The sequence below is a fragment of the Dryobates pubescens genome, chromosome 13 (genome assembly GCF_014839835.1).
Source record: "Dryobates pubescens isolate bDryPub1 chromosome 13, bDryPub1.pri, whole genome shotgun sequence".
Taxonomy (NCBI): Eukaryota; Metazoa; Chordata; class Aves; order Piciformes; family Picidae; genus Dryobates; species Dryobates pubescens.
Genome location: NC_071624.1, coordinates 31226311 through 31240621, shown reverse-complemented (window position 1 = coordinate 31240621; position 14311 = coordinate 31226311). Strand labels below are relative to the sequence as shown.

Sequence of the window (14311 nt, the reverse complement as noted above, 5' to 3'; positions counted from 1 at the left end):
GCCTATCCTCACAGCAGCGGCGTTTCCAGCCCACCCCCCCGGGCTGGGCTTAACCCAGCACATCCAGACAATCCTCTTTTGGTAGAGTTTACTCAGTACCAGGCTCTGCTCCTCCCAGTTTACACCATTCCTTTGCCTTTTTTAAACAAAACCTCCGGGCCGGCGGAAGGCGATCCAATTACACAGCCTCTAACCAAATCTGCAGGCACAAAAGCACGGCCTCAAAGCGACATAAAGCAGATTTAGCCCAACATTTTAAAAGTTCAAGCTCTCAACAGGGAGACAGAGTGAAAACTCAGGCTTTTGAGGAATTAAATCTCCTCCCCGTGTCTCCAGCAGCCGCGTCTGATGGGCTTTAATGACGCCCCCGACGCCCAAGCACAAAACCTCCCCGGAGGATAAGCAACCTGATATTGTTCCCTTGAATGTCCCTGTGAAGTTCTTTGCACACTTCCATCCGTTCTTCTATTTGTTAATGCCATAAAAAGCCAAGGCTTAAACAAAAGTGTGTGTGCCATTCATCAGGTTTTAGTGCAGTTTATTGCTTCCCCAGCCAAATACTCAACGTGGGATTCATTTTTATGGCTTCTGATGTGCGTTTCTATTTATCTGCTCGGTGTTGCAAGACCTAAATAAATAAATAAATGCAACTGTGGAGGCAACTTGGTCTCCAGTCCCACTGCATTGCCCTCCTCAGACTGGAAATGCATGCCTACAGGCTCTGAAATCCCGGCAAATAGGGGGTGGAGGGGTTGGGTTTTCCCACTCTGCATCAGTGAGAGAGAAAGTCGTTCGAGGAAGTCTAAACGGTATTTAAAATGAAGTGCCTTCTGCCACAGGTTTTTGAAAGCTATTCTCTCCTCAGTGAAGTTTGGGGGAAATAATTCTGCTTCCAGAGAACTGTTTTCTGCCCTTTGATTTGCTGCTACTCTCTCTGAAAACCCTGAGATATTAAACAATCCTCTCGACGTTATGTTGTTGCTGTCTTACTGAAGCGGTTGGAACACCTTGCTCTCTTTGATGCAGAAAGTACCACAGAGAGCAGGATATCAAACCCCTTCTGAGGATTCCAGCTCAGCACAGAGCCAGCAGCATGCACCAGCAAGTCAAACACCCCTGCTGACGTGGAGCAGCTGAACCTTTCACCAACACATGGAAGAGCAGATAGAAGTACGCCAGCCTGGGTGCAGCAGGGTCCCACCACTCATCCCTGCCCTCCTCACTGCCTGGGGCTGCACTGCAGTGAAACCAGCTCCCTGCTCTCACACAGAGCCAGGCACTTCAGCTGAGCCTCTGCCTCTAATTTGAGTAAGGGGTTTTCCTTCCAAGCTCACCTCCAAGAGCTCAGTCATTAGAGGGAAAGGCAAAGACTGCTGATGCTCTCTGAGCTAATGAGTTATTAAGTAGAATGAGTTTAGCTGCATCACAACAGAAACCCAAGAGTGTTCAGGCAGCACATGCTGCTGCATGGCACCACAACCAGCTCTGTAAGCCAGCTTGCTGCCTCTCCACCAGCACCCTTGAGGCCACATCAAAGTCAGCCCCAAAGAGTGGTGGACAAGGACCACCCTAGGGGCTGACACCACCCACAGGGGGGCATCCATGTGCTTTGGGTATTCAGGGCCTCAGAGAGCCAAGCTGTCTCAGGTGTCTAATAACCAGGTGCTGGATGATCCAGAGAGCCCTTTTTGTGAAGCTTTTCCCCAAAGGAAGGATTTCTTTCAGTGCTGCTTCAAGACAACCTCTATACAGCTGCAACAACATCAAGGTCTCTTCCAACCTGGTTTATTCTATTCTATCCTATCTGTAGGACAGGCCAAGAGGAGAACTAGCTCAAGGCTTCTCTGTGTACCAGCCACTCTTGCTAGCCATGACAAGTTACTTTCAAAGGAGCACTTTTCACTCCTCACCTTCACCTCTGCTCAGGGTCTCCTCTAGCACCCCTGCCAGCTTCCCTATTTGCCAGGCATTCCTGAAAAGCACATTCAGTGTGCTGAGTGCTGGCAGCTGGGCTCCAAGCTGTGCACCAAGGCAAATGGCTTCTGTGGAATATCCCCTCTGGCACAGTGTAATCTGACCTATTACAGCAACAATCAACTTTCAGGGAGTTCAAGCCTTAGGGACAAGAAACTTATGGCTGGTAAAGGCAGAACAAACTAAGAATCAAGAAAAGAGATGAAACTTTCATTGCATTTGGTAGGAAAAAAGCTATTTGGGGCATAGCAAATGAACTTCTAGAAACAAGTTCATTCACCACCCTCCTCCTCTGAGGTGTCTAGAGGTCCTAGAGGGAACTGTGCCCCAGACAAAATCTGATACAGCAGTTTATGATGTTAGAACCCTGTCCTCCCACTCTGTGATCTCTGAGTAACACAAAGCATAAAATCTCATTTCCTAGCACTGCCTCCGGTGCAGCTTTTGATATCTTGTGCAGGCCTGTGGGAGTAGCAGCATCCATTTCATGGGAAGAAAAAGAAATGTTCCTTTTCTGTTGGAAGACAGAGAAGAGCAGAGAGATGCCCAGGCAGCACCAGCTGGCATGAACCTTGTCGTGACAGCAGCTTGGACACGCAGCTTGCTGGGGTCTCACGTGCTTGCAGGATGCTGACTTCCATAGCCCAGGGATGAATTTCCTCCTCTGCTGCCTCTGAAAGGTTTGCCATTGCTGCAAGGAGATACCTACCTATCTTAGCCCACTCATATTTGTGGCACAGGCATGAAAATAGTGAAAGCTGATTCAGATTGCTCATGCTAACTGCAGCACCCAGCCTAGTCTCTCAGCAGCCTCTATTTGCTCCTGCCCTCCCCCATCACAGCTTGCTAGGGGGCTGGATGGAATTGATGCCAGTTGCAGTACTTCACTGCCATCCTTATAACCTCATTTCCACACAGTGCTCATGTACAGACCTGTCACCACACCACTGTTCTGGATGCACAGCACAGAGATGCCCAGAAGTGCACTGAGGTTAAAAGGAGGTGCAACCACAGGCACCAGCAGTCAAACTACCACTGCTGTCTCTAGCTTCAGGGATGGTTCAAGCAGCTGAATCTGTGACTTTTCAGCTCACACAGCCATGGTAATAAATCTCTGATAGCACAGATCATAGAAAGAGAGGCAGAGAAAGAGATAACAGAGGTCATCTAGCCCCTAAGACTGCATTTCATTTTCCCTGTCTGAAAGCTTCCAGCCTGCTCTCTGCTAGCAACACCAACCCCCCCCTCCCAGACATAACTCAGACCTGCTCACCACAAACCCCCTCTCTCCAGCAACACCAAAGCAGCACATGCTCCCCTCTCATCCCTTCTATACATCCCCATCTCTGCAGGACACCCTGGAGCCCAGCCAGGACCAGCCCCACAGAGCTGCAGGCACCTGTGAACCTGGCTGAGCCCTGCACCTGCCAGCAAGCAGCACTGGGCTGCCACCTCTTGCAACACATCCCTGGCACTGAGGATTGTGAAATTCCACAAGAGGAGGAGAATGCTGCTGGGATTTTGCCCTTCCTGCCTGTGATGCTGCTTCTGAGATGTCTCCAAAAAAAGGGGGCCCAAAAATAGATCATTCAGCTTCTCCCCATCATCTCACTGCAGGGTATATTGTCAGTTTAATGTCTTCATTTAGTTCCTTCTGCTTCCCATAACACTGCCTTCAACTCAGAACAGTGCATGGGAGCAGGGGATGCCAGCTGGCTTGGCAATATTTTTTTCTGTACACACAAACCTCCTCCTGATTTTAACCTTTAAGCAAAATGAATCATAGAATCAGTAAGGTTGGAAAAGACCTCAGAGGTCATCAAGTCCAACCTGTCACCCAACGACTCATGACTAACTAAACCATGGCTCCAAGTGCCACATCCAAGCCTTTTTTGAACACCTCCAGGGATGGTGACTCCACCACCTCCCTGGGCAGCACATTCCAGTGGCCAACAACTCTTTCTGGGAAGAACTTTCTCCTCACCTCCAGCCTAAACCTCTCCTGGCACAGCTTGAGACTGTATCCTCTTGTTCTGATGCTGCTTGCCTGAGAGAAGAGACCAACCCTCACCTGGCTACAACCTCCCTTCAGGGAGTTGTGGAGAGCAATAAGGTCTTCCCTGAGCCTCCTCTTCTTTGAATAGAATGGAAACGACCAGACCAGGGTGGAAAAGACCTTTGAGATCATCAAGTCCAACCTATCACCCAGCACCATCTAATCAACTAAACCATGGCACCAAGTGCCTCATCCAGGCTCCTCCTAAACACCTCCACTGATGGTGACTCCACCACCTCCCTGGGCAGCACATCCCACTGGCCAATCACTCTTTCTGTGAAGAACTTCTTCCTAACTTCTCCAGGCTTAACACCCCCAGCTCCCTCAGCCTCTCCTCACAGGGCTGTGCTCCAGACCCCTCCCCAGTCTTGTTGCCCTTCTCTGGACACCTTCAAGTGTCTCAATGTCCTTCTTAAATTGAGGAGCCCAGAAGTGGACACAGGATTCAAGGTGTGGCCAAACCAGTGCTGTGGAGGAGAGGCCACCGGCACGCAGCACCTAGGAAATGGGCAGCCCCAAGCTGTGCTTCTTTCACTCAGGTGTCTCACAGGTTTGCATTAAAGATTTCACTATGACAAAAGTTTGTTTCAAGAAAAAGAAACTTGTGGAGAGGCATGGAGGTAAGCTTTTATCGGGGAAGGATAATCATAGAGGAATGGATTGCCTCCTGCCACTGCTGAAGAATAAACATGGACCTTAAGCTTCTGGGCAAAACACTGAGATCCCAGGGTGTTTAAAACAGCAGCTCAGGTGTATGATGCCGTACTCAAGTGCCTGTCCTGGTGAGGCTGAGCAGCCTTTTCTGACTCACAATTATCCTTATAATCCCATAATCAGAATCCTTGAATGGCTCAGGCTGGAAGGGACCTCACAGCTCATCTACTCCAACCTCCCTGCCACAGGCAGGGACACCTCTCAACTAGACTCAGCTGCTCATGGTCTCATCCAGCCTGGCTTTGAACACCCCCCAGGAGGAGGCAGCCACAGCCTCTCTGGGCAGCCTGTTCCAGAGCCTCACCTCCCTTGTACTGAAGAACTACTTCCAACTTTTTTTTTTCTCTTTTTTTTAAAGAAACAGACAATAATAAAGGAAATTCCACTCACCCACCAGCAGGACTGCACACTCATTTTCCTGGTCTCTCCACATCGGCTTTCCTGGCTTTTCCACACGTGCTTTCCCGGTTTCTCTAGTACCTTCCAGCCATTTCTCCCAGGCCAAATCCAGGCAAAGCGCTCAGAAACTTTCCTTTGGCCCAGGGAAATTTACATTGAGCCTTTATTGTCATCTAGCGACCAAAACTACTTCCACCTCTACGTCGAACTGGATTACAAACGTGTGGAATTTTGAGTCCGAGGAAAGAGAAAGGAAGCTTAATTTCGGGCTAGGCTACCCACATGCGCATATGGGCCCTCAAACCCGCAGTACGTGAAGTCCTTTGTCTGATCTGCATGAAGTCTTTGTCTCTGCAAGTGACCAGCATCCCTCACCCTCCCTCTGGAGCTCAGCAGCGTAGAAAGAGGTCATGCTGCAAACATGAGCAGCCTTGCTTTGACCCCAGGATGTCGTGCTGCACACATCAGTAGTCTTGCGTTGGCCCCAGGCTCCTCACAGGGCTGGGCACAGCTGGCAGCCTCAGGGGGTTGATTACTGGAGGGAAGGAGCCTCGCGGCACCGATTACCCACGGCCTGCTGGGCAGCCTGCAGGTGCCACTCGGTGCCCTTTCTTCTCCCTCAGGAGCCCAAGGCTCGGCCGTGCCCGGGTCCGGCTCAGGCCGGTGCCTCCAACACCCGCAGGGTGACACTGCAGCACTGCTTTGGCCCCAGGGTGCTGTGTTGCAAACATCAGCAGCCTTGCTTTGGCCCCAGTTGCTCACAGGACTGGGGAAGAGAGGGCACCATGCTGGGCAGGGCGAGCACAGCCCCGCCAGGGGCAGGGCGACACCAGCGCAGCTCTAACAGCCTTTTCCTCACCCTGCAAGGAGGAAGGAGCCGGATTGTTTCCAGGCATTGTCAGGCTCCTCCAGAGGTGTTTCCTTCTGGCTTCTATTTTCTGCAGCTCTCCCCTCGCCGAGTCAAAGCCCTGGCAGCAGGCTCTCCGGCTTGCAGCCCACAGCGTGCCTCAGGGCGCTCCAGCCCCTTGGGCTGCTGGGCTGTGTGCGGGTGCCGGTGCCCCCCGCGCAGCTGGCAGCCTCAGGGGGTTGATTACTGGAGGGAAGGAGCCTCGCGGCACCGATTACCCACGGCCTGCTGGGCAGCCTGCAGGTGCCACCCGGTGCCCTTTCTTCTCCCTCAGGAGCCCAAGGCTCGGCCGTGCCCGGGTCCGGCTCAGGCCGGTGCCTCCAACACCCGCAGGGTGACACTGCAGCACTGCTTTGGAACCCGGCCCCGCGGCTCCTCAGCGGAGTGGAAACGCTGCCCTGTGAACCTGCCAGGACGGCTCCCAGCCCAGAAAGGGCTGCGAGGACAAAGCTGCCCCTGCGCTCTGCTCTCAGCTTTGTTAAGGGGCCTCAGAAGTGGCTAACGCTTGTCAAGACACATGCCCAGCCGTTGGCCGCTCACAACACTGGCACCGGCCCAGTGCTTACAAGACTGGAAGGATCTGCTCTTGGACCATCCCTTGGTGCATTTCAGCTCAGTCTTGCCCTTATAGATAAGCCCAGAACACACATAAATGAGCCTGGGCCGTTGCTCATTCACTGAGAGAGTTTGTGAACTCTGCCTGCCTCCCCATCCCATGTGTGCTCCTGATGCTGGTAACAAGTTTGGATCTGAGGAGTAAGATGTTACTCAAATTATAGGTCACAGCAGATGTGTGCTGGGTTCAGCCAGCAGCTTCCAGGCTTGCACAGTGATAGAGGTGGATGAGGGGAAAATAGCACCTAGCAGTAAAACTGCTAATGTGTTTTAGTGTTACTGATGTGAGACGTCAGGCAGGAAAGGCTGCTTCACAAATGCTCACAGACACTGACAGCCACTGACTCGTCACGTTTAACTCTCCCACCACTGGGCTCTCTCATTTTCCATCTGTGTATCAGAAGATGAACACCCTCAGTTACCCTTGGATGTGCCTGCTCTCTCCCAAGACTAAGATGTTTGTGCTGGCCCTAGCTTTGCTCTTCACTGAAGTGAAGGAGAGCAGGATCTGATGTTTTTTCACTTCACTGGGCCATGCCCTGAAAAACACTAAGGTCTCAGCTTGCAACGAGGGCAAGGGGAACTGGTGGTGCTCACTCAACATGGCAAAGAATTCTGGATTCCTTATTTCCTTCTCTCCCTCAGAACAAACACTTTCAAATAAGCTGTGGGTGGACAGAGAACATTCCTAAGGCGAGCTTACACATAAATATTTGAAATGACAACAGCTCTTGAGCCCCCATCACTTCTGCAGTTTTCTGGTGAAACCTTTTAAATGCCTCTCTTGACAAGGGATAAAAACCTGAGACACTCTTGGTTGTTTGTCCAGAGGAGCAAGTCACTTTTATTTGTCAATAAAGCTACCACACTTCCAGTGGCCTTTTGTTAAAGCTGAGCTGAGAAGCTTCGTTCTGAGAAACGTGCCTCCATTTCCAGATCTAATCATGAGTGCTGGAGAAAGCCTTCTGCAAAACAAACAGAGCTCAGTTATGAGTGGTTTAAAAGTCTCAGTTTTGCAGCCTTTCTGTGTCATCACTCTATTGAACAATACAACAAACCCACAGAGCAAGTCAAATAATCTGGGTAATTACCATGCACTTACTTTTATTTCCAGACTGGAGTCCTGTAATTCAAAACTACACAAACCCTTTATTTCTCACTTTGGTGCCGTCCTCTCTTTAATTTACTAGGAGAGGCAAGTTTTGCAGGGAGGAGTAATACCTCATTTACTGAGCAAAGCAGAGAAAGGACAGATTGAGAACAATTGCTTTCAGTTTCACTTAATTAAGAGGACTGAGGGGAAATTATACAGCTTAGGCACTGAGAAGGAGATGTTAGCAAAGAGAGAAGAGTTGAGATTCACAGCCTCTCTGGGACAGGGTGAGGAGAGAGACCTGCAGCTCACCTGCAGCTATTGTCTGGCATAATTACATCAGTGTCCTGAATGAGCAAATTTTAATAGAGAGAAACAATCCATTTGATTTCCTGGCTTCTGAAACTATTCTTTTTCAGTCTCCATTTGGTGTTGAAGCATACACATGTTCTGTGAACTCCTGTGCAGATCCCTGCTGAAGGTAGGGAAGGTACTGCCCTGCCTGAGAGGCACAACAGGTGTTAGTCTGAGTCAAGAGAGTGAAAGCTTATTGGCTCTGAAGCAGTGCTTGTTTAAGGCAACCTGAGGGGAACCCACCACGTGCTGGAATCTAAAGAGCTTTGTGATAGCTGCGTATTAGCTCTTCTAGAGCAAAATGTCTCATTGTGCCCTATTAACCCAGTGCAGAACAACCCTCAGTGATTCATGTTGTTCTAAATGGCTGGAATCCTGTGCATTACCTTTCTCTCCAGGGCTTGGTGTTTGGCTCATCCTAGCATTTTCAAGGATGTCAAACGTAGACATTTGATCTAGAAAAAATAAGCAACAGTCACATCAAGGAACCCAAACATCCTATTCTCCAGGCACTGGTATTCAGCAGGGAGGCAACTGGGCCTGTTTGTTGTGATAGAAAGTCATCCAGAGCTCTGTCTCTGATGCAGCTGAAATTTAATCATTCTATTTGTTTAGCAGGAACAATATCAGCCCTCACTCAGCAAATCAAGACAGTTGCTGAAGATTTTCCAGGGTTTGAGCTTGAAATCAGCAGCTGCAGTCGTGGTTCTGGGAGAATAGAATAGAATAGAATAGACCAGACCAGACCAGGTTGGAAAAGACCTTTGAGATCATCCAGTCCAGCTTATCACCTAACACCTCCTAATCAACTAAACCATGGCACCAAGTGCCTCATCCAGTCTCTTCCTAAACACCTCTAGGGATGGTGACTCCACCACCTCCCTGGGCAGCACATTCCAATGGCCAATTACTCTTTCTGGGAAGAATTCCTTCCTCACCTCCAGCCTAAACCTCCCCTGGCACAGCTTGAGACTTTGTCCTCTTGCTCTGGTGCTGCTTGCCTGGGAGAAGAGACCAACCCCCACCTGGCTACAACCTCCCTTCAGGGAGTTCTACTGATCTTACTCAGCACACTATAGGCAATGGATCCTATTTGAGTAGATGTCAGCATGAACAGTCAATGGAATGAATAAATTCCATGCTTTACAGAGAGAATGGACCTATGGCCAGCATTTCAAGCTGTGGAATCCAGAAATGGGACCCCAGGTGGTGCAGAGCAAACTACTGACCCTGCAGGCAGGGCCCTTTGCATGTAGGAGGCCAGGTCCAACGTGTCACTTCTCACCTCGTGTTTCTGAAGGGTTGGAAGTGGCAGAAGAATGTTGCAATGGGCACAGGTCTTCAGCATGTCAAAAGACTGGATGTCTTCAAGAGCTTGAGGTGATGTGGGAATGGGAAAGCCAATCCCTTTGCTCTCTAGGGGTTTAAGCAAGGTTTTGCAGGCGACTGGCTGGTCCCTTTGTTTCGTTTTGGGACGGACATCCTTCCACACCGTTGCATTCTTAGGGGAGGAAGAGGGAGGCTTTGGTGGATCACTGCTGAGTTTTGAAGTTGCCTGGTCCCCAGCAACTTCTGTCAGCTTCTGGGCTGCACTGCATTTATCCTGTTAGAAGAGAACATGCACAACGGGGTGAAGATTGGCACTGCACCCTAGTGTGCAACAAACAGGAGTCATGGGGAGGGACAGCAGACCCCTCACAATAATGCTTCAGCTGAACGCACTGTGGCATCAAACCATTGTCTGAAGATGCAAGACACGCTGCTCTTCCTTCCCTAGAGTGCAGCTTTTCAGAGACACTAAGCACAGACCAGGCTTTTGTTCCCTTTCAGAGGTGCTTACCAGGTGCTGGGAGTACTGGTCATCTGGAAATGCCTTATTGCACTTCTGACAGAGACTGCCACCAGTGCCTTCAGAAGGAAAAGAAATGGAGATTAACCCAGTGCTGACAGCAGCCAGCTAGGGACAGGCAGCTCAGATCCACTGAGGGTCACTGGCTCTGGAGGAGCACACAACTCTGATTCCACTGGCCAGGAAGGAATTACAGCTGTGATGACACTTAGCTTTTGCCACCAATCAAAACCAATCCACCACCCTTCCAATTCAGCCCCATGTTTTGTGGCTCATGATGCTTCACTCCTAGCCTATCCTAGCTAATCCTTGCTCCCAGCAGTTTGTTTTGCCAACCACTGTACCTACTGATGCCTGTTACTTTCTAGAATCATTGACAGGGGTCATGATATTTCTTTGTTTGTTTGCTTTGCTATATGCTGTCCAACACCCTGGGCCAAACAAAGCTTCAAGACCTGCAAGAAATGAAGGCATACATTGCTGTATGAAGCAGAAGGAAATGCTGCATTATATTTTCTGCTGTGTGACAAATAGGAAGAGGAAGTTCTGCTTATTTTCTGACAGAGAGAATTTCACTTCCAGGACATAAGGGAGGCAGAAAAGCACAGGGGCAAGGAGCTACTGGTCAGTGCACCCACCCCTAGCTTTACAATAACCAGTGTAATAGAAAGCAACACTGCAGCTGGTTAAACAACAATCCCCTCCAGCCTGGCTCACTGAGAACTGTAGAGAAAGCAGGAGAATTTTCACTGAGAATTAACAGGGTGAGAATAGAATAGAATTAACCAGGTTGGAAATGACCTTTGAGATCATCCAGTCCAACCTATCACCCAACGCCATCTAATCAACTAAACCATGGCACCAAGTGCCTCATCCAGGCTCTTCCTAAATGCTTCCAGTGATGGTGACTCCACCACCTCCCTGGGCAGCACATTCCAATGGCCAATCTCTCTTTCTGGGAAGAACTTTCTCCTCACCTCCAGCCTAAACCTCCCCTGGCACAGCTTGAGACTGTGTCCTCTTGTTCTGGTGCTGCTTGCCTGGGAGAAGAGACCAACCCCCACCTGGCTACAACCTCCCTTCAGGCAGTTGGAGAGAGCAAGAAGGTCTCCCCTGAGCCTCCTCTTCTCCAGGCTGAGCAACCCCAGCTCCCTCAGCCTCTCCTCACAGGGCTGTGCTCCAGACCCCTCCCCAGCCTCCTTGCCCTTCTCTGGACACATTCCAGCATCTCAACATCTTTCCCAAACTGGCTGACCCAGTGCATGAGAAGGAATTTTGCTTACCAGTGGAGTCAATAAATGTTGCCTTGGTGGATGCTCCCCTGGCTTGAAGGTTCACATCCCCCTGATAGGGGAGGTCAGTGTTTGGACAAGCCTCTCTGTGCTTGCTGTGCTCTCTGTACATGATGTACTTGTTACAGGCCCTGCAGCACTCCGTGCGGCTGGCACAGGAGTCCAGGTGCTCCTCCAGCCTGTCGAAGGGCAGCTCCAGCTCACAGATTCTGCACCTCACTGCTCGTTTGAGGCATTCCTTGGTCTGCACAGGAACACAGGAAATCACTGCAAGTTTGCTACCAATGCTGGAAGAAGGCATTGGGTGAGAGCAATGAGTGACTGCTGGAGAAGCATAGAATCAACCAGGCTGGAAAAGACCTCACAGATCATCAAGTCCAACCTACTAACTATCACCCAACACCTCCTGACAACTACACCATGGCTCCAAGTGCCACATCCAAGCCTTTTTTCAACACCTCCAGGGATGGGGACTCCACCACCTCCCTGGGCAGCACATTCCAATGGCCAATCTCTCTTTCTGGGAAGAACTTTCTTCTTACCTCCAGCCTAAACCTCCCCTGGCACAGCTTGAGACTGTGTCCTCTTGTTCTGGTGCTGGTTGCCTGAGAGAAGAGACCAACCCCACCTGGATACAACCTCCCTTCAAGGAGTTGTGGAGAGCAGTAAGGTCTCCCCTGAGCCTCCTCTTCTCCAGGCTAAGCAACCCCAGCTCCCTCAGCCTCTCCTCCCAGGGCTGTGCTCCAGACCCCTCCCCAGCCTCCTTGCCCTTCTCTGGACACATTCAAGAGTCTCAATGTCTTTCCTAAACTGAGGAGCCCAGAACTGGACACAGGACTCAAGGTGTGGCCTAACCAGTGCTCAGTAGAGGGGCAGAATGACTTCCCTTGGACCTGGCTGGTCAAAGGAGTCAGCCTCCAAGGTAGGAAGTTCTGCACTCCATACGTACCTCATGATGCTCCAGCTGGTACTGCTGCACACTTTGGTGACAAAGCTGACATGTGACCTGCAAGCAAAACACCCAGCAGTTGGTGGGGACCACAAAAGTTGGTTAAGGCTTTCATATGTCAATGGAACTGCAAGCTTCTGAGAGGAGCTTCCTGCCATTTAAATCCCAATCAGCAAACAAGCTGCTGGTGAGTTTTTGTTTCTCTGTCAGGCCTGAGCTGTGTTGATAAGACTGTGAGGAAAACAGATGTCTGATGATTCTGCAGGAAGCTGTCAAGTCTGTGTGAGGATCCAGTTGTCAAAGGGGCCCATGGGAATGGCAAAGTGTGATGTGAAATAAAGAGCACATTCTTAACTTAAAAGTGTAGGTCTGGTATTCAGCTGGTCTGGATGTTAATGGCCCCTCTGAAAACACAGGAGTTAGCTTTCTGGGTTCTGTTAAGTCCCTGAAATCAGTGGAATTGCTAAAGCAATAAACCCAGTAAGGCAGAATAAAAAGCCATGGCTGTGTGTTCAGGCTCCAACTCAGTGCCTCCAGCCTCTTCATGCCATGCTGAAAGTGCTCACTGTGTGAAGAGCTGATAAATTTATTCTGCCAGTTCAGGGGTGCCTAAAATAAGTGCATTGATGCCACCCTTTGTAGAATAGAATAGAATAGAATAGAATAGAATAGAATAGAATAGAATAGAATAGAATAGAATAGAATAGGTTGGAAAAGACCTTTGAGATCATCGAGTCCAACCTATCACCCAGCACCATCTGATCAACTAAACCATGGCACCAAGTGCCTCATCCAGGCTCCTCCTGAACACCTCCAGTGATGGTGACTCCACCACCCCCCTGGGCAGAGCATTCCAATGGCCAGTCTCTCTTTCTGTGAAGGTACAAGCAAGGCTGCTGTCAGATCAGGTTCTGTCTGTCTTCCTCTAATCAAATCATTTCAATTGCATGCTCTGGCCAGTTCACAAGCACCAGCAGCATACATCCATGCCTGATCTGCTGAGGACACCACAGTGGACCTTTTATTCTCTCAAGCTGAGTGTGCAGTAGGATCAAAAGCTGCTGTAACCAGGCCTGAAGGGTCACACCAGGCTCTTGCAGCTTTTCTAGCCCAACAACTAGAGAACTTCAAACCTAATTACTATAGAGCACAGACCCACCAATGTGCCACTTCAGAGCTGACAGAGCTTTTTGCTGTTTGTGTAGCACCACTCACCTGCTTGTGTGCCTCTGCTTGATGGTCTGCCATATCCTTATAGGCAATTGGCTCATCACACTCTGGGCAGAGAGCAAGAAATCTCAAGCAGTGGGCCTCATGGAGGGAGAAATTGGTAGCAGCCACATCTCGTTTACTACCAAGCACACAAATGGCAAAGAGAGAAGAGTCAATGAGCTGCTGTCCTGTGTCAGCCCTGGTCAGCAGCCGAGCACCCACACTGCTGCTCACTTTCCACCACCCTACCACACACACTGTGGCACAGGAAAATTTAGTAGGTCAAGATCAAGACAGTTAATACTTGGTGGAAAGGGGAAGACACAACATAAATGAAGCAACTGACACATTGCTCACCACTTACCATAGGCATACCTATGCCCAACCAGTCTGTCACAGAATCTTGGGGATTGGAAGGGACCAGTCCAGCCCCACTGCCAGAGCAGGATCACTTAAAGCAGGTCACACAGGAACACATCCAGGCTGGTTTTGAATGTCTCCAGAGCAGGAGACTCCACAACCCCCCTGGGCAGCCTGCTCCAGAGCTCTGTCACCCTCACAGCGCCAAAGTTTTTCCTTCTGTTCCTGTGGAACCTCCTCTGCTCCAGGTTGCCCCCACTGCCCCTTGTCCTGTCCTTGGACATCACTGAGCAGAGCCTGGCTCTGCCCCCCCTCTCTGCACTTTGCACAGCCACCTCAGAAGGAAAAGCCAGCCCCACCCTGCTCCTCTCCCTCCAACGCAGTTTGTATCCCTGGGCAGGAGGGAAGGCACATCTCTTTGGTCAGGTTGGCTCAGCTGCCCAGCATCCCCCCAACCCTTTTAGAACATAATGCTCAGGCTTGCTTTGTGCAAGGCTAAGCATTGGGTTTTCTTTGCAACCAAGTGAAATTGAGGCT

General features: G+C 50.2%; 1 protein-coding gene across 1 annotated transcript; it reads right to left on the bottom strand.

The window, feature by feature from the left end:
- Positions 1–8483: 8483 nt before the first annotated feature.
- On the bottom strand, positions 8484–13781 carry XAF1 (XIAP associated factor 1). The gene is made up of 7 exons (XM_054167010.1): positions 13772–13781; positions 13418–13671; positions 12203–12259; positions 11245–11497; positions 9953–10020; positions 9398–9715; positions 8484–8567 (listed from the first exon to the last, which is right to left on the bottom strand). The coding sequence occupies exons 1-7, from the start codon at positions 13779–13781 to the stop codon at positions 8526–8528; spliced, it is 1002 nt and encodes a 333-aa protein (XP_054022985.1). The 3' UTR covers positions 8484–8525.
- Between the last annotated feature and the right edge of the window lie 530 nt (positions 13782–14311).

Coding starts and splice junctions, on each gene's coding strand:
- XAF1 (XM_054167010.1), bottom strand. Junction 12,260..13,417: donor AAGCAGAGGCACACAAGCAG/GTGAGTGGTGCT, acceptor TTTTGCTTGCAG/GTCACATGTCAGCTTTGTCA. Junction 11,498..12,202: donor ACCAGCTGGAGCATCATGAG/GTACGTATGGAG, acceptor GTTCCTGTGCAG/ACCAAGGAATGCCTCAAACG.